Below are 22,405 nucleotides of genomic sequence, written 5' to 3' on the forward strand. Positions count from 1 at the left end.
GTCTGGGTGCCTTCCCCACGTGCCTGCATTATGACACCTATGGGCCCTAGGCACTTTCACCTTTGCGGACCCATTCCTCAAAAAAACATTTTAAGGGAATGGTTAGGACTCTGTGCTTCCACTGCAGGGGACACGGGTTCGATCCCTGGTCGGGGAACTAAGATCCCACATGCTGCGCGGCCAAAAAAATACATATTTTTTAAAAAATATATTTTACGACTATACTGGCATAAGGACAGATATAATCCAGACTGAATTCATTATTTTATATTCATTATTCCTGTATTTTTTCTTCTGATTAAAAAAGATTAAAATTAAAACATTTTTGTGGGCCCGTATAAGTATTGTGGCCCTGTGCCTACAGTGCCTAGTGGATAAATCATCCCCCCTTTAGGGACCTGTGTCTGAAAGGAACTGTGTTCCTGAAGTCAGGGCTGCGTTGTCACCCTTTGTATATGTGCTGGATCAGTGACTGTGTGTAAAGCTCCAGTTAGTGGACATTTGGGACTCTCCACAAACTCCAGTAGTGTGTATGTGCAAGTGTGGGACCCAGTGCCTGGGACTTGGTGTGTGTGAGACCCTATTTTATGACCATGAGACCCCATGTTTGTGTGACCACGGGTGTGAGCATGAGTGTATCAGTGAAGACGCGCTTGTTCATTCCTTCGTGATTTTGCTTGTTTGCTGATTCAGGCGCTAGCAACTGAGACCTGCTAGGTGCTCAGGCCCAGGCTTGCCTGCCAGAGTGGGGTGAAGGAAACATCATGTTCCTGGCCCAGGTGAAAGCACTGAACAGCCCAGTCTGAACCTGAGCTCATAGCCAGGTCACAGCTGTGTGGGTCCGGTCACAGGTATGTCTGGATAACCTGTGTGTTGGCAGGTTACAGATGTGGGCAGGGTAGCTAACAGGTATGCATGGGTCACATCTGTGTAGGGGAGGTCACAGCTGTGTGTGGGGTCACAGTTGGGTAGGGGAAGTCACAGGTGTTGGGGAGATAGGTCACAGCTCCTCCTTCCTTGCCCTCCCTCTGCTGGCTCCATCATCTTATGGCCTTATTGATCAACACCTGAATCTACTCTCCAGCCAGCCTCTCCCCACCTTGGTCACAAGCAGCCAGGATACAAGCAGCCCTACCCCCACCATGTGATTTGACATCTCCCTCCCAGTGCTACCACCCTCTCTAGTCTCTGCCATCAGCAGCCAGAGGGATGAAGGATCACTTTACAACCTGAATCAATATCGATTTGGTGAGGATTGCTTCTCCAGGCTCTAACCACACAATCCCCTTGCCTGTATGCCTCTGGGGAGCACTCTCCACTGTCCAACATCTGACTTGGCCTTGGCATCCAAAGTGCATCTCCCTTTATGCTGTCATACCCCTGAGGATGGCAGTCTTTGCTGGTGTGGTTCATGGGTGCATCCCCAGCACCCAGCCCAGCCCTGGCACATGTGTGTGTTCAGTGTGTTCACTGAACAGGTAAGATAGTCACTATCATCAGACAAAATCAGGCCTGGTGCCACTCTAGGGCCACCTGCAGCATAACCCTCTGTCACACCCAAGCCTCAAACTCTGTCTCCATTTGTGTTCTGTCTTCCTCCAGCCTTTGCCCATGCTTTGTTCCCAGCATCAAGTTTCCCCCCCACCTTTCAAAACTCAGTGTAGGGACTCTCAATGTAGGGACTTCCCTGGCAGTCCAGGAGTTAGGAAACCGTGCTTCCACTGCAGGGGGCAGTGGTTCGATCCCTGGTCGGGGAACTAAGATCCCATGTGCTGTGCATGGTACGGCCCCCCCCACCCCCCCAAAAAAAAACCCAACCCAACCTCAATGTAGAAAGCACTTCCTTGAGGCTACTTCCCGAGTCCTTGTGGCTGGGGTGCCCTCCTCACTGCTCGACAGTTTCTTGAGTACATCTCGAGCCGGTATTATCTGAGGGCAGGGGATCAGTCATCACTGATAGGGACAGGAGGAATCCAGGTGTGGGTCCAATGGCTGAGGGGAGGGGCAGGGCCCCACCCAGAATAACTCACTTCAGAAGCAGAGGAAGTGAAGCAGGTCAGAGCTGGTATGACAGCTCTGGCTGCTACTTCTCTCCCCTGGGACAGCTGGGGACAAGCTATGCTCTCCCATGGCCATTACAGGGCTGACTGTTGAGGATGCCTCCCCCTCACCCCATCATGCATCTCTGCAGTGGGACAGGGACTGGACCTCATGATTCAGATCCCAATGCCCTGCTTGCCTCCCCCTGACCATACCCAGTGGAGGACTCTGAGCTAGATGGGGAGAAGTGCGTGTGGCTGAAGTCCACTGTCCTTGGGACTAGGGAGTGGAGGAGCCGCCCTTGCCTGTGAGAACAGCAGGGAGGAGTGATCTGGCTACCTGCCCAGCCAGGGAAGATCAAACATCCGCTTTCCCCTTTCTCCTTGGGTGGGCAAGGCGAGGCGACTGGCACCAGCCCAGCTGGGGATACAGTACCAAGTAGGAGAAGCACAATGAGCCCCACCCCTCACAGAAGGTTGTACCCAACTGCTTTCCAATCAATATGGATAAAGCAAGGTCCTTGGTGTTGGGGTAGACTGTGAGTCCCTCCACTCCCAGTGGCCCCTGCCCTAGCAGGACAGCTAGAGTGGGAAGCTCTGGCCTGCAGATCCCAGTGAATGCATTTTACAGATGAGAAGTCGCCAGCAGAGAGTCTCACAGAGACAGAACTGAGCTCAAACCTTATATGGAAGACCCTGAAATCTCTCTCACATGCCCTGGCCCAGGCACAGACAGTCCAAGCAAAGAAGCAGTTGTTTCATATTTAATTTACAAAAGAGACCCCAAAATAATAATAATAAACTATGCAGGGGCAGGGGAGTAGGGTCAGGTCCTCCCCGGCCCAGCTGTGCCCCTCTTCCTCTCTGGCAGGGAGAGAAGGGGCCTCCCACGGGACTGTCCCTCCCCCTTAGAACAGGGGGTGGGAGCTGGTACGGACACCCTACTGGGCATCCCAGGGGGTTCTGCCCCTTCAGACTCTGGTTTGTCCACCCCTTGTGGGCTCCTACATGCCTAGCAGAGCCCTTGTGGCAGAAGCCAGCTTGCCTGGCAGCTGCGTGAGAGACCCTTACAAAGTCCAGGTGAGGGCCAGGGCGGCCACAGCCAGCAGGCTGGTGAGGTGGGACCCAGACCAGGCCCCACTGGCACCCCCAGCTGCCCGCCTGCGGTCCCACTGGCATTGCTCGCCGCCCCAGCCTAGGTAGCACTGGCAGCGAAAGTGCGTCTGCAGGTGGTTGCGGTCGGCCCAACTGAGTTCCCCCTCTGGTCGCAGCTGCGGCTCACCAGGTGCGTGGCTAGGCACTAGGCGGAAGCTGCTGGCACTGAGGTGCAGGAAGGTATTAGCACTGGGGTCACGGCGCACACAGCGCCCGTGGCCGTGGCACTGGGCCCAGCTGCAATACTGGGCAGCCCAGGACACATTGACGACGTAGGGTACCAGCAACCGGGTCAGGTAATCCTTGAGGTACTGGCAGGTCTCCTGGGGGCAGAGGTCAGGGATCAGGGTCAGCTGTCTCAGCCCACAGGCCCAGATGGAAACTCTGTTTACACTGTGGTGACTGTACCTTCTTTTAACAATGCGCGCGCGCACACACACACACACACACACACACACACACACACACACACACACACGCAAGCATGCCTGAGCCCTCACTGTTCCTATTCCTTCTAAGAAGGGGGTGGGGGCAGGGACTGGAACCCAGCAGGGCAGATGGGGCAGGGTGGAACTCAACAGCTGGTCAGGACAGCAAATCCCCCTTCCTGGGAGAAGGGGAGGGACTGAGTCTTCTCTGTTGGGACTGGGGCTCCTTGGGTGGGGGACAGATGAGGGGACCACTTTGAGGTTTGCAGCCAAAAGCACAGACGCTCTGCCTGTCCCTGCAGACTCAGCTCCAGTAGGCTGGGTGGGTCTTACTTACCATGCTGGTGGTGTACCCCGCATCACCCCAGAGGATGACACCAGCTGCACCCAGGGCTGCACTCTCGCCAATGGTGGAGATGAGATCCATCTGCGTGGGAAGGAGATGGTCACTGGGGAATACTGAGACCACAGGGTGAGAAGGACAGACAGTGTGAGAAGGCCCTCCTTCTCACCCCTAGGCAGCAGCTGTTTCACTTTCTCCTTAAATGTTTAAGCCGTTTCCACCCCCACTTCTGGCCTCCCATTCCCAAGCCAAGGGCCCACTTGAGCCTAGTATGTACCTATCAGGATGGACCGCAAAGTCAGAATACTAGGCCCAAGTCCCTGCTCTGCCTGGATTTGCTGGGAAGTTCTGGGTAAATTTCTCAGCATCTCTGGCCCTCAATTTTTGTATCCACAAAATGGAGATAACAATGCCACCCTTTCATAGGGTTACAGAGATAATGAGGTGAGGAGATGTAGAGTAGCCAGTAAGCTTGGGGGCAGGAGGCCTGCAGTGGTTTCCCAAGGACGAAGACAGGGCCCTGGGAGGCACATACCTCGCTAAGCCCTGTGAGTCCGCGGCTATAGGTGGGCCTCGTGAAGACATAGACCGGGAGTGCATGGTTGGCATGGTGGGTGTGAGCCACGCGAAGGGCCTCCTGAACACGGAAGCTGACAAAGTTGCGGCCATGTGTGGAGGAAGCGAGTGTCTCTTCCAGGTATACAGAGGGGAAGAGGGCCGTGCTCTCAGCCCACAGCCAGGCCAGCTGGTCATTTCGGGAGACCTCAACATCAGGGCAGTGGCCTGTATAGGTCTCCCAGTTCTGCACATAATCATGGTTGTAACAGTCGGGGAAGAGGTAGAAGCCCCACAGGTGCCGAGGCCGAAATGCCTTGACAAATCGCAGTGTCTCCAGCATGAACTGGCGTGCAGCAAACTCAAACTCATACTGCGCCTGCTTCACTATGCGGTCTGGTGGCCAGTCAGGGTGGCGACTGGCCACCAACTGGCGTGATAATCGGCGGTACACGTCCTTGTCCTGCCAGTTGCGTACCCACACTGGCCGCCAGTCCTCCCAGTCGATGACTGCCAGCCCTGCAGGCTCCTGTGTACGAATGTAGCGTTCCACATGTCCCTTTAGCATCTCCAGGTGTACCCAGAGGCTGCCATTCTGTGGCACACCACCATGCACAGACCTCGCCACTGAATCGAAGTGTGGATACATGCCCAGCCGGTCACGGTAGAAGATGGTGATGTTCTGGTTCACGAAACCCTCATTAGGTGAGGCCTGCACATCAAAGGCCTTCATGTCCTTTGGGTCCAGTGGCACCTTGTGGCGTGGGCCACAGTCTTGTGTGGGCACATCCCATGCTACCACAAAGGGCCGGCCTGTGAAGATGGGTGGTGCTGTGGGCTTCAGCTCTGTGGCCCATGCCACCGCCAACACCAGGGCCAGTGTGACGGCAGGGCCCAGGCCTGCCCACATGCTGGGGGCTGCAGGAAGACAGTGTCACCTGCCTGGCACTAGCTCAGGAACTGGGGGAAAGGTGGGAGACAGCAAATCAGTCTATAGAATCCTGGAGGTGTCCACCCCAAACCCATCCATACTCCCAAAGCCCATGCTGTGTAGGGCACCGTGCCCAGGGTTGTTCAGACCCTGTTATTGGCTATAACAGGTCTGAGAGACCACAGACCACTGAGGCGCAGGAACTCACTGCCAGGGCTCCTTCCTGGAGCAGGTAGCCTACAGCTGGGCAGGAACTTGTTAGGTCTGTGACCCCTCTGAGAACTGGACGAATTGAGCTATAGACTCACTGCCCAGAGACTCACACATGGCTGAATACCACCCAGGACAAGGTTTCTGAGAGCCCCAAACCGAGGCCCACTCTACCCTGTGAAGTACTCTTGGTCCTGAGAAACCATAGCATTTGGGTAAGGCAAGGCACAGCTGATGAAGCAGCTAGGAAGCTGTAACAGCCCCAGAGCTGGTATCTTTTTTTGCACCCGCCCAGCAGCAGAGCGAGGCTAATAGACTTTGTCTCAGCGCAGACACTCTCCCAAGCTTGGTGGAGGCCCCGCGGGGACAAAGGGGTGGTGGATCTCCCACGGTGGCGCTGGCAGACCGGCATTTCCCTCTACAGCTACCAGAAATGATCGCGCCCCCGGGCCAAGCGGTCCGGGGTAAAGCCCACTCCACCTGGCCTTTGTCCGGGACCCCGCCCCCGCCCCGCACGTGGGGGCTGAACCCGGCCCAGAGTTGGGGGGGGGGTCCTGGGCCGCCTCCCTGGGGGCTCAGAATAGAGCCCGCGGAGAGAGCCGCCAGGCTCGCACTGCCCTCCCTCACCTCGCGCAGGGAGCCGCCGGGACCTGCGCCATGGCCATCGCCATCCCCGCCCCAGCCCGGCCCGCTCCGGCCGCTCCACCAGGCACTGCCCCTGTTCGGCGCCTCTACTGGCTCCGCCCCCCCAGCCCGCGGGCCCTTTAAGAATTCAGCGCGGAGGCGGGCCCTGCGCAGGATTTGCGGCGGGGTCGGAAAGGTGTGCCTGACTTTTGGGTAGCCAGTGCTGCGTTTTGGGCTCCAAGGTCCCCAGATCCTCTGCCGAGGAATGTGACCATCAATCTGGAACCGTGAGACCCCTCCAAATGGGGCTTTCTTGTGGAGTCTCAGCCGTGAGGGCCAGTCAGCCCCAAATTCCCCCCCGCAGCCTGCGGCCGGTGGTACAGTCCTCGCTGCTCTGCGACGCGGCCAGCCGCTTAAAGGGACAGCATAAAGGACGGGGGTAGGGGAGGGAATAAAGGAGGTGGCGTTCCGTCACCCGGCCAGAAGGAGGTGCTGTGGGACCCCGAGGCCTTGGCCGGGGGTAGTAGTGAATCTGGCTCAGCATCCCTGAGCGTAGTCTCCAGTCCTGGGGCCCCTTTGTATGTAAAGGGGGACGGTGACCAGAGCCGACCTCTGGTCTCGCAGGACAGTAATGTGCCGCCCCCTACGGATCAGGGCTCCCTTCCCCCGACCCTGGTCTGAAGGGAATCCCCGCCCCCTGCCAGACTTGGGGAGGGGGCCTAGCACCCGCGTCTTAGCTCTTCCAGGACTGCGTGGAGGCAGTGGTTGTCCGGGCAACACGAGCTGTGGGTCGCAGCTAGGCCCGCCCGGCTGGGGCCAGTAAGCCCAGCGGGCCCTGGGGATAGGGCGTCCCCCTGCCCCCGACCTGCATCAGGCACAGGCCAATCCCTGGGCTCCCATCGCCTCCTGTCCAGTCTCTGGGGGGCCTGTGGGAGCCCCCAAGGCTTCCTTTCAACTCTGAGGAAGCTGCCACCCTTGCAGAAGTTCCTGGACAGATGGCAGAGAAAGCCGGCCCGGCCAGAGGGTTTCCCCTGGGCCCCTGCCCAGTATCCTAAGTCCTTTGGTCCTGTAAGCCCCTCCCTCTGGGGAGCAGGCTTGGAGCTGGAATGGGGGGAGTATTCCTTGCCTCTTCCTAGATCCGCTCCCCCGGGATCCTCAGCTCCCCAAAGGGCCCGGGTCTGTATGGCCAGCCCATTCCCCGCCCGCGCGACTGGGAGGAGAGGCAGGGAGCGCTGCTGTGAGCGCATGTACCAGGGTGCAGACCAGTCGCCTGCCCTGGGCTCACCTGTGTGGGAGTCCGTCGGCCCAGTAGGTCGGCGGCCTCCCTCCTTCCCGGGGTAAGTCTCCAGAAAAGCTACTCGCACCAGCTGCTGCCCTCCGGGCAGCCCGCCGGCAGCTTGATAAACCCCATCCCTCCCACCCGCTCCCGCCTCCCGCCCCGGCCCTTTCTCCTCACTTCCTGCTGCCCCTCAGAGAGGAAAGGGCCAGGAACATGCGCGGGGGAGGGGACCGCCTTGACCGTTTCCCTCCGGCGTGCCCTGCAGGCTGGCTGCCCGCCCCACCCTTCCCCTGAGTAGGCCCTGGCCCAGCAAACTGCACCAGGTGACAGGAAGGCTGGGGGACCTGGTTCAGGTGCCAGCCTCCCCCATGCTGGCAGCTTCCTTAACACTAAAAGCTTTTCTCCCCAACCTGCCCTTAAGGTTGAGGCCCATCCTCAAATCCAGCAGCATGTGAGTGGAGAGGCCCTGGTGGTGGCGTTTTGGGGAGTCAAACTACTTGGGGGATGTTTGGCAGATGATCCCCCAAAGCAGGTGGTGAAGAAGAGAACCAGCCCTGGGGTGGGGGTGTTGGGGGAACTTACAGGAGCTGAGTCAATTTTTTTCCACTGAGAGCGGAAGCATCCCAAGTGTGACAGAGTGGACAATGTGTTGATGTGGGTGACTGTTGGGGGGAGGGGCAGGGCCTGGGAGGGTTCTGCAGGGTGCTCTCCTGCCAGAGGATGTTCCTGGGTGGATTTCACTAAGATGCTGCAGAGTAAGGGGCTCCTTACCACATGGGTGAGGAAAGGGGTGTATTCCTGTGGGAAGCGGGTGCCCATAACGTGGCTAGCTCCCAGGAGGGCTGCAGCAGGTCCCAGCAGACCCCTCCAGAGGTACAAATCTGCACACCCTCAAATCACCCTGAGCCTACCCGCCCCCCGACCCTACCAGCCCACCTCCTTCATGCCCAGGCCCTCTCTCCTAACAGAGGCTGTGTAAGACTGGGGGACTGGGGGAGATGGGAACATATCCTGGAGTCTACCCTGATGACCAAGGAGTCCAGGACATGGCATGGGAGGGTGGTGTTCCTGGACCACTGTGCTGGCTCCACAAGGGACACAGGCCTTAAAAGCTCCAAGGCTGGGGGCCCCTGGGGAAACAAAGGCCAGACCAGACTGTCCCAGGGCAGGGACACTTCCTCAGGAAGGAAGGAAGTGAGCACAGCCCAGTAGGAGGGAGTGGGGAAGCACAGCCATGACCCCCATTGTTTCCAGCTTTGGGGTCAGCTAGGGCAGGCCCAGCACAGGGAGTTCCCCCACACTGGGACAGTGGTGATGGGCTGCCACCCAGCATGGCAGAACCCTGGCCTTGGGGCAGTCAGTGGGAGGGACAGTGGAGGACGACGATAGGGCCTTATGCCTGGCATCTTACTGGGGAAACGGGAAGGTGCCCAAAGAAAAACTACAAGTCCAGGCTGCAGAGGGTGATCCTGCTTCACACTTGACAAGTTTAAACCTCCAAGACAGGTAGGCCAACTTCCCAGACCCAGCAGCCTGTGTCCTTGAACTCCCTCCTCCCTTACTGGGAGATGGGCTGATGGCCAAGGGCTAGGCCTAGTAGAGAACCAGCCTCATAGCAGGACCTGAGAAGTGTAGGCCAAATGTCCACAGGGAGCAGACTGCAGGTGAGAAGACAGGGCAGAAAGGACCAGAGGAAGTATTGGGTAGCTGAGCTTTACCTGCTGGAACAGAAGCCCCAAGCCTACTCTCCTGGTAGTGCAAGTAGGTTTGGGCTGCAGAGCCTCGCAGTAGGTCAAGGGCAGTGGTACCCACTTGGCTGCTGTCCACCTAAGGCTGGGCCTTGGAGGTCCATGGGGCTCAGGCTGTGACCTCATGTGGCGTCAGCTGGCACAGCTGGGGGCAGGACAACTGTTCCAGACCTATGTGTGGTCACACTCTCACCTCAGGTCAGGCAGATGGGGCCAATCCCTACTGAGGTACTCCAGGGCCTTCCAATTCCAGGGGTCCCCGCTTATTGAACACAATACACAAGTATGAATGGCTCTCCATCCTGAGGGGGTCTGCAATGAGGTCTGTGTGAATACACTGCCACCTGCTGATTGTAGCTGGAATGGCCGCAGGCTAGGCTCATGCTCACTCTGGGCCTCGCTGGAGATGTGGGCAACAAGAGTCCCCCACCCAGGCCCACCTACTATGCCCAGGTGGTGGTCTAGATACTGGGTATCAAGCCTCAGAGATGTCATTCTTGTATGCAGGGTCTACAAATAATTTTATTGAACAAATAACACAACAGCCTTCCTAGATTGAGGGCTACCCTCCCCAAGCCATTTCTCACACGCTTGAAGAACAGAGTTTGCACAGTAAGGAATTAAAAAAAAAAAAGTCATTTTTATGTAGAAATCAGACTCTGCCCCAACATCATGGACTAGACTATTTACAAGCTTTCACATTTTAAGTATTCCTTTATGATTGTTCTCTCCTTTCTGTCCCTACCCAGGGCTCCAGTACTTTTCTCTTACTGATCCTGAAGGGATGGGTATACTGTAGGGGAATGGGTGGTGGGCTCCTCAGAGCTACTGGCACCAGCCACAGGGTGCTGTTCCTTATCACAGGGTGGTGGATGTGTAAGGGCAAGGGGGATTAGACACAGTAGGTGGGATGTGGCAACACCCCATAGGCACAGGCATCCAGAGCCCTTCCTGATCCCCATCCTATGCCCTCTCAGTTGGGGTAGGGGTCAACAACTAGTTGCAGTGGGGAGGGATCAGCCCAGCCCAGGGTAGAGGGAGAAACCTCCCACACCTATTAACAGCCAGCAAACTGTCCATCCATCTGGGGGTGGGAACAGATGGGCAGGTAGGCAGGAAGAATCAGGCTTGTTCTGCCCCCAGCTTCTGTCCAACACAGGAGGAATCGAGGTAGCAAACGGCTGAAATGCTCCAACGAGAGGGTGAAGGAAGTGAGGGAAAGGAAGTTCCCACTTGTGTACAGCTCCCACAGCCCTGGGGCTGGAAAAAGGCAGACCTTACTTGTAAAGTGCTGTAGCCTCCAGCAGGGCTGGGCCCTAGGCAAGCTTGGAAGAATGCAGGCCAGGCAAGGGCACAGGAACCAGGCATTCCTGAACAGCATATGCCCTGCCATGCTCCTTGTAGGGATTGCTGGGAAAGGTGGACTGGTAACTCCGCCATCAGCCCTTGCCAGCCACCAGCCACCTCCTGTCCACATACAAACCAACACCCAACCAGCATTGTAGGACTGCCCTGCTCACAGTTGAAGGTTCCGGGCCAGTGGAGTTTATTCACGGTTGTGGCCCCAGCCTAGGTTCCTCAGTGGAAGCCACACCTTGAGCCTGGGGGTTTCTTGCTGGGGCAGGGGGTGTTTATGCCTGCCACCCCCCAGGCTCACACCTCATAGAGGATCACAGGGAAATCCACGTGGATGCGGGGGGGATCCAGCTTCACGATGCCCTGCCATGGAAACAGAGGCTAGTGAGGGCCAGCTCAGGGCCCCTACTCCAGGAAGCCTTCCTGTTCCTCCCAGCTCCTCCCCCAAGAGCCCCCACCATAAGAGTAGACCCCATCTGGGTCTACCTCCACACAATCAACATAGGCTCTATGACCACTGCCCAGCCCCTCACCTGAGGAATCAGGTTCTTATGTACCCGCCTCAGCTTGGCCCGCTTCTGCCCGTTCTTGGTGACGATTGTCTCCTCATAGAACTCGTGAGCCAGATCCCCATCCTCGTCATAGAACATGGAGCTGTGCAGAGGGAGAGGGGAACGGGCTGGGCTGGAGCCCCAACCTAGTCATGGCAAATGCCACAGACCACAGGGAAGTATGCCCTCCCCCAAATGGGGAGGAACAACCTTGGTGGGAGGAAGGGAGGTTAGTATGCCTGGAGAATCCCTTGCTTAGTATCTGGGGTATACCAAAAGGAAGTGGGGAGTGGGGTGGTGGCCAGTGCTACTCTGTCAGATTATGAGAAGAGAGGCCATACCAAAAAATCACTGGTTTGTTCAGCAAGAGTAGCCGTTCCATCAGGCCCTTGCCTTCACCCAGGGCTTCTAGAGTGGGCAGGATGGTGGCCTGGGCATGTTGGTCTCACTCCAGAAGACACTGCTGGCCCAGGGCCAAAGCCTGAGATAGCAGATGCCTGAGCTAGGAGGGAGCCTAAAGGGAAAAAGCCTGCATCCTCCCCCATCCAGGTGGTTGATGCAGCCAAACTGCCACTGTTGGGGTCCCCCTAGTATCTACAGCCAAATCTCCAGCATCACCTGAGTGTCACTCCCCAGGGCCCATCACAGCGAGGCCAATCGAATGCTCCTGCCTGGGCCGCTTGGGGGAGGGGGGAGGTCAGTGCTCCAGATCTGGGAAACATACCTGGGTGAGGGTCTTTTTCCCCAGGCCCCATCCCCAACGCTGGGGGCCAGTCCTGCTTTCCCGGCCACTACCCAGAGAGGTCCAACCCCACCACTGTGGGGAACGTAAACAGACAAAACAGAGGGTCATTCTCCCCGAGAGAGAACTGGAGGTGAGGGAGGATAGGAGCCTTCAGCTTGCAGGCTGGGATGGATGGGATGAAAGGAAGAGGTTCTGAAGTCTCAGGGAGGCCCTATCTTAGCTTCACCGTGAGGAGGGCCTGCCCAGGGACAAGCCTCAGGCCCACTCTTCTCCTCGGGAGACCTTCAGAGCAGCCAGGCCGCCAGGAACCGACTGCTCGGCTTTCCCCACCCCTTGTTCCTCTGGGAGCCTGAAATATGGGAACCGTCCTGACTCGGGTGTAGGGGGTACAGCGGCGGGAGCGCCCCATGACGCGGGGCACCCAGCCGCCCGTCTGTCCTCCCGGGGGCGGAACCCCACGCCCTTACCCGCGGCGCGTGAATACGAAGGGGGGCACGACTCGGCCTCGCGGTCGCACCAAAGCTTGCTCAGCGACAGCCGCCTCCGGGCCGCCGCCCCCCGCCGCCGAGGCGAAGGGCCACAGGCCCCGAGCTTTGGAGCCGCTGGCGCCCATGTCAGGGCCGCCGGCGCATGGCGGGCCCCGCGGCAGCTTCGCTCTCACAGGACCGTCCGCGCCGCCATGCCCCGCCTAGGCCTCCGCTCGCAGGTGCCGCCGCCGCCGCCTTCCGCAGGCTCCGCTGTCTCCACGGAAACCTCACTTCCGCTTCCGAACACTGCGTATGCTCCTGCCTCTGATTGGCTGCTTCTCTCGTCGGTCCGCGGGGCTGGGCTAATAGCTGCCCTCAGATGCTAGGTATCCCAGCATGCACTGCGAGACGTCAGGTCCCAGCAGGCCACGCCCTCTCCAGCTGGGGCAGCTCACAGTCTGGAAAGCGGTGGCTGTGTCCTCCACCTGGTTTCTTCGGCTTGTACTGCGGCTTCGAAGTCCCCGACCCCCAGAGGTCAGGCTCAGCGAGCCTACCCAACCAAAGCAGCACTTTAGGGCCTGACCCTAGGCCAGTTTGGGCAGTGCCCGTCTGCCCTCATTCTATCCCCACACCGTTTTTACGATCCCCACTGTGGCACGTGGCAAAGAAACTGAACCTAAGGAAAATTAAGGAATTGGCTTAATGTAGTTGTATATCTACATTCAGGGCTGAAGAACTTCAAATTCAGAATTCTTTCCAGATCCACCAGAAGCCATGCTTCATGAAGGCAAGAGTTAACATATCTGTACCTTCGGTGCCATGAGCAGTGTCTGATCCACAGTAGTTATCCCAATATTTGGTGAAGCGCCTTCCACAGCTTGGAGTGTGTGGTTTCCCTAAGCTCTGGCTGCAGCCGATGTTCTTTCCCCCACCACGACCTGAGCCCCGGGGTTTGAGTGATGACTCAGTACATATCCATACACCACATCCTTCACAAATTTGTCCCATGGTCCCACTTGAAAAGGTGCTCTGAGCCTGTCCATCAACCTCGGCAGCCACTGGCATGAGGGGCAACTGCAGATGAGGGCCCATAATAAAGAATCCAAAAGCAGGAGAATTCTTAAATCTTTATTTAGCCAATTCTCTCAGACCCCAGGCCCTGATGACTGTCACCCCCACCCCTTCCCCCACAGGAGGCATTCAACTGAGGCCACAAAATATTACATACATTCGCACACATCATCAAAAATACCCAAGGGTAAGACCCTGGCTTTGACTGGCAAACAAGGCACAGACCTGGGACAGTGCCCACACTCACACAGACCCTGGCACAGGGACATCCTCCTTGGAGGAGGCAGAGGCACTGTTGTTGCACCATGAGCCAGCACTCCCTGACCCCAGGGTGTGTGAGGAGCCAGAGGGTGCTGTAGAGGGAACCCTAGACTCTTTCTTGATGCCTGTCTTACCTTAAACACCCACCCTCGGTTCTGATAGGACTGTCCTGAGACCCCATCCAAGACCCGAAACACACAACCTTTCACCATAGGTGAGGGCCCTCATCCCTGCAAACATGACCCTATTCTGTTTGTAGGGTCTCCAAGATTCTCATATCTGAGACACAAATTAAGGAGACTTCTGTCTCCTCTACCCCTGCTGCAAGCTTGGAGCAGCTTCCCAGGGCAACCCTGGCCCACCATGACCCAGTACACAAAGGGCAGAAAGTGTAGAGCCATGCTCTGCTACACCCACTGGTGGACACAGGGGGCCAGCTCCTTCGCTGTTCTCTGGGCTCATTCCCCCAGCAAGAGAGGGCCTCCATGCACACTCATTCCTCGGGCCACATGGCCCTTTGCACACTCACACGGCACGCCCTTGGCGCTGCCTACTCTCCTCCTTCCACCCAGGGGTACGAGAGGTCACCCCAGGGGGCAGGCATGCAGGGCTTCCTGGATCTTCTGGCGGCAATACGAGTACTTCTGCAGGATCTGGCGGAGATGTTCCTCTTCCTCCCGCTGCAGGATGCGTAGGAAGTTGTGTAGCTCAGGCATGCTGAAAGCATCCCACTGTAGGGGGAGAAGGGAGACACAGGCTACAGCAGGCCACTGCCAAACCAGCAGGCTCTCCCCAAAGAACACCAGTGCATCCCGATCACACAACTAGGATGGGGCTTTCTAATGTCAGGTTCTTGCCTGAATGGTCTGTGTTAGGATTCCCAACAACAATCCATATAGAAGATGGGCCCCACAAAGTAGGGCAGTCACCTCGTGGACAGGCAACCAAACCAAACATTCCCTAGTTACTTTTGAACAGGTCATGCCCACTCTCTCTGAGTTTGATCTCACTCTGCAGATGCACTACCTTGGAGCTGTACAGCTTCCAGGTAAAAGGTTCTAATGCCTGAAGCGGGTGCCTGCATGTTGTCCCGTGCCCATCTGTGTGGCTTTGACCTGGTCTGAGATCAGAATGCCATCAGATGGACTCCTGCATCTCCTGAGGACTTTCCACAATAGGAAAGAGCAGTGCGCCAAGACAGTTCTTCCTGGCTTCTTGGGACAAGCCCTAGACCTTGGCATGAGTTTCCTGGAAGCCTTCACTTTAGCTATAAGGCTCATGTATTCCTGGAGAGGCTTTGCAGGGCTTGTCTGCAGCCCTATTCCTCTTTCAAGCCTGCAACCCACCAGTCCTGCCCGGTCACAACCAAGAAACTAAGGAGGGCTGTTACTCACGTTCACCTCCCCAGAGTCATTCTCCTTCAGGACAAAGCTTAGGGCCTTCTCACTGGGCCCTGCAAGGAGCCGTAGCCGTAGGGGCTGCTCATCATCTGACAGCTTCCGGAGGTACACTGAGAGCCAGGCAGGGGGAAGGGAGTGTTTGATTAGAGGCAGACCCAGCCCCCTCAGCTCCTACGTGCACAGGCACATGCATATATACCCTCACACATGGTGGGGTGGGGTGGGAAGCCCACCTTGGCCATGGCGCTCAGCCCGCTCAAAAAGTGCAAACTTGCGGGGGTCATCCACCACCAAGAACTTGCGCAGCAGGGCCTCGATGACCTCGCGTGCCCGTGTGCGTGACAAGACATGCAGGTGCTTGACAGCATCCTTGGGCAGGTAGAAGGAGGTGCGGCGTTTCACAGCTGTACCCCGCCCTGGGCCCCGCCGGGCATCCTGCAAGGAGGGTGGCTTCTTGCTGGCGGGAACTGAGACAGGGCGCACCAGCTTCAGTTGAACCTTGATGAAGCCTGTGTAGGAGCCATCCTTGTTCTAAAGAGGAGAAACCAAACCATGACTAGATGCCAGATGAGATGGAACAGACTTGGGCACTACCAGTCCACTTGGGGCTAGGCTGGGTGTGAATAAATCACTGCTAGGGTCTACCCAAGAATACCTCAGCTGTGACCCTTTGGGCATCAGGCAAACAGTTGGGTTCCTGTCTCTCTCCAAAACAGGCTGTCAACTCACCAGGCTCATGAACAAGTTGCTGTTGATCTGGCCATTGTACTCCTTGATCTTCTGCTCAATCTCAGCCTGAGAAAGGTCAGGTGTCTCCCACTCCACGGGCTCATCCTGAAAGATGGGCAAGCATGGACATAGGATCCTTATGAAACCCATTCCTCTGCAATGCATGTCACGGGCAAGGAGGTAAGCCCTGGGTGGACCACTCTGAAAAATGGCCTGTGGGAAGCCTTTGGAAACTGACAACAAAGTTTGAGGCCTGATGAGAAGAACCCATCACTGCCCTTGGTTCTGCATGCTATGGATGGAGACAGCCAAGGCAGAATCATTTGGCTTCTCTGCCACCTGCCTGGAGCCTCCTCAGCACTGGGTGAGGCCCTAAGGATACCTTAAAACCAAGGCAACGAAAAACACAAGGCTAGGAGCCAGGAAAAGATTGGGGACTCTGAAAAGGAACAGCTTGATCCCAGCACCCTAGTTGGATGGGGTCAGGGTGTACCCTGGAGAAGACAGTCCACTTTGCCAGTCTGCCCTGGCCATGGCCCACTGCAGGGTGAGAGGTATGGGGAATGGTACACACCAGGAGCCCAGCCACCAGTGGGCAGGAGGAGAAGGGCAACATCTACAACCTTAACCTCCTTGGTGGGGGACTTGGGCCAGCCCTGCATGTCTCAGACATAGTGAGGAATCCACTATGACATGCCATTTGATCTTGACCCAATCTGCACAAAAGGCAGCTTCAGGCCAGGCTCCAATCTGCCAGAAGTTGGCATGGGCAGCCTCCTGGTAAAGCCTGTCCCACAACTGCCAAACAGGGAGGCTTATGTACCTCCTCTCTGCTGTCTAGAGGTTTAGCCCAAAGGTGTTAGCTTTACCACTCAGCCCTTCCTCTGTTCCTCCAGGAACTGGATTCTTGTCTGAAGGGTGGAGTATGGGCCAGGGCTTCTGCCAAACTCCCTTGGTCCCATTGCATCACCCTTACCTCCTGTTGACGTCAGATAGGCCCTAGTAGGAATGAGAGTGTCACAGACACAGCTGAGATCATCACTGACCAATGCCTTGTCCCAGGGGAGCTCCCATCAGAGGGTCTCCTGCAGAATAAGCTTAACCTTGTGCTCAGCTCTGAGCCCAGGACAGCCAGGCTTCTTCCTGACTACTGCCTTGGAGCGCCCTAAGCTTAAACCATCTCAAGGGGACAACAGGAAGGACAGATGAGGGGGTAGGGTAGAGTCCACAGCCTTTTAGCAGTATGCTCTTTATCTAGAACCTGCTGCTGTTCAGTGGTCAGCAAGTACATGGCACTGAGGACTGAGACTGGGGGAGGGGTGGGAACTGCACCCTATTTGCTTCCCCAAGTTTCCAAAAGTCTCCTAGATGGAAAAGAGCATTGAGAAGTGAAAACTCTAGGGACTTCCCTGGTGGTCCAGTGGTTAAGACCCCACGTTCCCAATGCAGGGGGCTCAAGTTCCATCCCTGGTCAGGGAACTAGATCCTGCATGCTGCAACTAAAAGATCCCGCATGCTGCAACGGAGATCCTGCGTGCCACAACTAAGACCTGGAGCAACCAAATAAATAAACAAGTAAATATTGAAAACAAAAGAAAACAAAAAAACTCTAGCAGAAACCTTGTTGGAGACAGTGGGAAACCCTGTAGGACTAGTAAGAACAAATGGTCTGGACCCTGGAAAACAAGGGATCTGGGAGGTAAAATAAGGGCTGGAGGTTGGGAATAAAGGGTGGATGTGTTTGTTCAGGCCCAAGGAGAGGGCCTGAGACAGGAAGAAGTACCCCAGTGGGAAGGAGTGTCAGGATGGAAGGGGTGCTAGGGGCAGGAGGAAAGCTGAGCAGACTAGTGCCAGGGCAAAAAGGAAGAGAATTCTACTTACACAACAGGGTGATCAAAGAGATGGCACTAACTCATTCCCCTTCCTTGTGATGGCTCTGAGCTCTAGCCTGGGTCCTTCCTCTTCCCTTCCTGGGTTATCCAGGAGCCCTGAGCTGGGATGCAGTGACCTCAGTTCCAGCCCCTTCCCTTCTCCAGGTGAACCTCCCTCAGTATCTTTATTCATAAAACAAGGGACTTGGACTGGAGGTACTGCACTGTCCTCCCAGGATTCTAGAGGAGGAAGAGTATCTTTTTCCATTTTCCGAAGCTGACTGCTAGAGGAGGATTCCAACAGCTGTCCCAGAGGGATACCATGGAATTTCCCTTCTGCGACACTATAGCCACCCACCTTCTACTCTGCCACTGTCCATAGTGACTGATGGTTTTATTTTACATACAACTTGGGACGCCCCAGCCTCCTTTTCAATTGGTTAGTGTCTTGTGGTCTTCTCACCTTTCCACAATGGAAGATGGCTCAGGCCTGAGTGACACACGGACAGTCCCAGGGATCCACACTCAAACCTTGTACCCAAACTCTGGGCTCAGCTTTCCAGGTATAGAATTTTCCCCTAAAGAGTTATCCACAACTCCCTTTTCTTGACTCATGTAAGGAGTTCTGCCCCACTGCTGCCAGGTATACTGAACTTTACTTCATGGTCCCCATCTCTCTTTCCCGATGCCCTGACCAGGGTGCTCTTCTGAGGTGTACCATCTCCGGAACAGTGATCTGAGCCTGGCGGCCACACTCATGGCACACATCACAGAGGTCTCTGATGATGGGGACACCTGGGAGACTCCGAGAGGCACAGCTGCTCCAGCACTGCAATTTATAGTCCTGGATTAGTAACCCCTATCTCTCTTGACCCCTCTCAGGGCATTTTACAATCTAGCCTTCCCCACCTCTTGTGGATAAAGTGCTCCTGGATGCTTACAGTCCAGAACAAGGCTTCCTTCCCATCCATTCCCAGATCCCCTTTCTCCAGGTCCGCTCTAACTTTACTATATATGCTGCCCAAGCGAGCACTCCTGGTCCACTGCAAAGGAGGGGAGGCTCAGAATCTTCCACAGTCCAGTAGCTGGTGACAGGCCAGGACCGGCAAGAGATGGGGACCACGCTGCCTCCATCCAGGAGTGCAAATGGAGGGGCCTGGACCTTCCCTTGCCTCTCTCCTAAACACCCTTCTCAATTCCCGGCGAGGACTCCTCCCCCTCCACTTCCTCCTGGTCCCCCAGAGAGGGGGTGGGAGCGCCCGCACGCGGAAATAGAGGTGTTAGTCTAGACTGCGCAGTCAGCCTTAGTAATCGGTGGATAATGCCTGTCCCTGGTCTACCCCATGCCACTTAGCTGCTTCCCCTGGTTCAACCGGTCTGTGACAGAAACAGCAAGGCCTCAGCTCTCAGTACCGACGCGCTGAAAGCCCAACACACGGTTCCGAGGGCTGGCCCACGCTCACGGCAGGCAACTCGACCCAAGGGCTGCCCACAAGTTCTCGACCAGGCAACTTACTGGGGAGGAGCGGGGTCCCAGCGACCGCCCCCAGCCCGCTTCCCGCAACCCCCGGCCCCCACCTGATCCCGGCGCGGCCTGCGCGCCAGTGAGGTACGCGCTGTGAAGTACTGCTCGAGCTCTGAGTCCGAGTCCTCCTGGCTGCAGTAACCACTGCTTGTCGTGCTACTCCAGGTCATCTCGAAAGAGGGAGTCCCCGCGTCCGCCTCGCCCATCGCCGCGCCCGCCGGTTCCAGTGCGCCCGTAGCCTCCCACCACCGCCCCAGGCGCGTGTGCGCGTGCGCCGGAACCAGTGTCCGCGCCGCAACCGTTAACACTGAAACGTAGACAGCGCGGATCTAGCTCTCATCTCGTTGGAGGACGAATGTCGAAGGGCGGGGCCACACGCGCCTCGCCTCCAGGAATGATCTCATCGCTCTGGCAGCTCAGTTCAGCTCCGCCTCGCAGGCCCCACCTCCCACAGGAAACTAGTTGGAATGTGTGCGCATGTGCACCAGCGTGGCCTCAAGACCGGATGCGGCTGTGGGAAAGTGCGGAAATTGTGCTAGCTCGGAGCCTCGGTGGCTCCGGGCGGTAAGGGCCGAGTCAGCACCACCGGCACCCCTTCGAGCCCGCGCGCAGAATTAGCTACTCTCTGCCGCCAGGAAGTCGGCTATCAGAACGTTCATTGCGCGTAGCGCCAGGCGGCCCTAGGGAACGCCTGCAGTGTGGCCCGCTCGTCAGCGCATACCTGCCTTGCCTGTAAGCTCCCCGGTCCCGCGCTCACCACATTCGTGTCCCGCTCCAGCGCCGGTTCCCAGCCCAGGTCCCGGGGTCCGCAGCAGTCTAGGCAGACGAGCGCGCGGCAACGGTAGTGGCAGGTGAACTTGCAATCTGCAGAGAGGGCTGGCCGTGAGGCGGAGGAACCCCAGCACCAGCTCGGAGAAGCGTCCCGAGGGCAGAAGCGAAGCCCCGGGGTGAAGGCCGTTGCTCGCGGTGTTCTGCATGATCGGCCTTTTTTCAGGCCCCGTTACCGCCCACTGCTACACAGATCTTAGAGTTGGTCCCCCGGCGTCTTGAAACTGGCGGGAAGGCCTCAGGCGGTTAGGGATCCAGGCCTGCTCAACAGTTGCATTTCTAGAGCCTAGGGCAGAACTTCCCCCTTCCTCATCAGCGTCCCTCCCTCCGCCCATTTACTTGAAGGGAAAAAATTAAATACTTTTAACCCAGTGGCCCCCCTCTAGTTGTCATTTGTTTCTACTCCCCTCACACCAAAAACTTACCAACACTGGTCTACAAACACTCTTAATTCCTCGCCTTCACCCTCTACCCATTCCGGTCAGGCTTGCCCCTCCCTCCAGGAAACTCCTGCGCACCGCCGAATCCGGCAGTCCCGTCTCCGTCTTCACCTCCTCAGCATCGTCTGATGCTTGCTCCCGGGGGGCCCCCATTACCCCGGTTTTCCTCCCACCCCCCTGCAGCTCCTGCTCAGCTCCTTTAGTTCTGTTTCAACTTCTAGATCTAATGGTGGAGTGTCCGAGGCTCAGTTCTGATCGCTTCCCTTCTCTGTGTACGCTGACCTACCCCAGATCCAAGGCTTCCATCACTGACCTCCCCACTGAGATCAAATCCTATGTGTCACTATCTTCATTTGGATGTCTAATGAACATTTCAACCCAACATGCCCAGAATTTAACTCACTTTCCTACCCCTTTTAATTCTTCACTTTTCCTCACTCTTACCCTTGCCAGTGTTCCTCAGCTCACCAAAAGTCGCTACCATTCTCCCAGTTGAGGCAAAACAAAACCAAACCACCTCAACTCATCCTTGATTCCGCTCTTGTTTCTGCCTCTGACACACACCCAAATTGTCCTGTTTTTCATTTCCATGGCCACTTTATTTCTCCTTGGGAACACTGCTGTATCCGAGCCCTTGTTCATGCTTTGTGTTCTGTCACAACTCCCGTGCTCCTCCCAGCTGAATAAAGGACAAACTCCTGTACTAGATGAGAGGGTCTCCAGGCACACACAGGCTTGGGACACCTTCCTTAAGTTCCTAAATGGGCTAGAGCAGTGATTCTCAACCCAGGCTGCACATTAGAAGGATCTGTTTTTAAAAATTGCTGGTACACTCCCAGTGATTGAATTAGCAGGTCTGTGGTAGGGTCCAAGCATTGGAGGGCTGTAAAAGCATTCCAAGTGATTCTAGCTGGTATATAGCCAGTGGTAGAGCAACCTCTGCTTGCTGGTGATTCCTGGGAGGGCAGAAGCACCAGCTAGTGTGTGGCTGTGTTTCATGTTTTAGCACCTGGTTGACTGAACTTGCAATAGGTATCTGCTAAATACTCAAAACTCCTGCTTGCAGCGGGCCCACCCAAGGTTCTGACTTTTTCCAGGCCTTCTCCCATAGGTGAGTAAATTCCCTTCACGGCAAGGATTCTGCAGCAGGACTTGGCGAGTGAATCTTTGGGAAGGGACGGGTGTGGGAATATGAACTCAGAGACTGGTAGGCACAATGCCTTTCTCAAGAAGGGCCAAGGCACCCTTTAAAATTGAAAGCAGCACCTTGTTATTCACAGGCAACAGCCTCTGCCTATGTCCCAGACACAGGTGGAGCTTGGCAAAGTTATAAACCATTGGCCCGCACTCTCTTATGCTATGGGGTAAAGGTAACGGACCTTGTCCGTGGGAACTGAACCCGCCAACCCCCTCCGTCCCAACGGCCCTCAGCGACGGTGCTGCCCCTTGGCCACCCGTTTGTCTCCCGCCAGCGCACAGGGCCGCTACTCACGTGCGCACTGCAGGCCCTTGCGCACGACGCCCCAGATGAAGTCGCCACAGAGGTCGCACCATGTGTGCGTAGTGGGCCCCGCGGGCTGGAAGCGGTGGCCGCGGCCTGGGACCAGCTGCCTTGCGGCGTTGCGCGCTGTGCCCGGCGCGATGCGCAGCGCGTTGGCACGCTCAAGCCGGGTGCGGCCCGGGGCGGCGCACCGCGCGGGTGCCAGGTCCCGCAGCTCAATGAGCTCAGGCTCAGCGGACATGGCCCTGTCGGGCCAGGAGTCCCGCCGGCTCTGGGCTCAAGCGAGCGCGGGGCGGGCGGGGCAGCGGGGCGGGCCCCGATCCGGTGCCGCCCCCGGGATTCAGGCAG

At 56.9% G+C, this 22,405-nt stretch overlaps 3 protein-coding genes across 5 annotated transcripts; all 3 read right to left on the reverse strand.

The window, feature by feature from the left end:
* Positions 1-1,815: 1,815 nt before the first annotated feature.
* On the reverse strand, positions 1,816-7,679 carry HYAL2 (hyaluronidase 2). 2 transcript variants are annotated; one of them, XM_060022559.1, is made up of 5 exons: positions 7,571-7,679; positions 4,501-5,480; positions 3,960-4,049; positions 3,322-3,517; positions 1,816-1,929 (listed from the first exon to the last, which is right to left on the reverse strand). In XM_060022559.1, exons 2-5 carry the CDS (start codon positions 5,428-5,430, stop codon positions 1,886-1,888), a joined length of 1,260 nt encoding a protein of 419 aa, XP_059878542.1. In that variant the 5' UTR covers positions 5,431-5,480; positions 7,571-7,679; the 3' UTR covers positions 1,816-1,885. The 2 variants fall into 2 exon arrangements, with proteins under 2 accessions (XP_059878542.1, XP_059878541.1); XM_060022558.1 differs by lacking the exon at positions 1,816-1,929 and having other exon boundaries at positions 2,789-3,517.
* A 2,114-nt stretch (positions 7,680-9,793) lies between these two features.
* Positions 9,794-12,696, reverse strand: TUSC2 (tumor suppressor 2, mitochondrial calcium regulator). Its single transcript, XM_060022566.1, has 3 exons — positions 12,432-12,696; positions 11,202-11,322; positions 9,794-11,031 (listed from the first exon to the last, which is right to left on the reverse strand). Exons 1-3 carry the CDS (start codon positions 12,575-12,577, stop codon positions 10,966-10,968), a joined length of 333 nt encoding a protein of 110 aa, XP_059878549.1. The 5' UTR covers positions 12,578-12,696; the 3' UTR covers positions 9,794-10,965.
* Positions 12,697-13,572: 876 nt separating this feature from the next.
* RASSF1 (Ras association domain family member 1) lies at positions 13,573-22,399 on the reverse strand. 2 transcript variants are annotated; one of them, XM_060022567.1, is made up of 6 exons: positions 22,049-22,399; positions 20,046-20,152; positions 15,893-15,997; positions 15,397-15,694; positions 15,158-15,273; positions 13,573-14,494 (listed from the first exon to the last, which is right to left on the reverse strand). In XM_060022567.1, exons 1-6 carry the CDS (start codon positions 22,296-22,298, stop codon positions 14,348-14,350), a joined length of 1,023 nt encoding a protein of 340 aa, XP_059878550.1. In that variant the 5' UTR covers positions 22,299-22,399; the 3' UTR covers positions 13,573-14,347. The 2 variants fall into 2 exon arrangements, with proteins under 2 accessions (XP_059878550.1, XP_059878551.1); XM_060022568.1 differs by lacking the exons at positions 20,046-20,152; positions 22,049-22,399 and adding an exon at positions 19,342-19,590.
* Positions 22,400-22,405: the final 6 nt, after the last annotated feature.

Source organism: Delphinus delphis, chromosome 10 (assembly GCF_949987515.2).
Source record: "Delphinus delphis chromosome 10, mDelDel1.2, whole genome shotgun sequence".
NCBI lineage: Eukaryota > Metazoa > Chordata > Mammalia > Artiodactyla > Delphinidae > Delphinus > Delphinus delphis.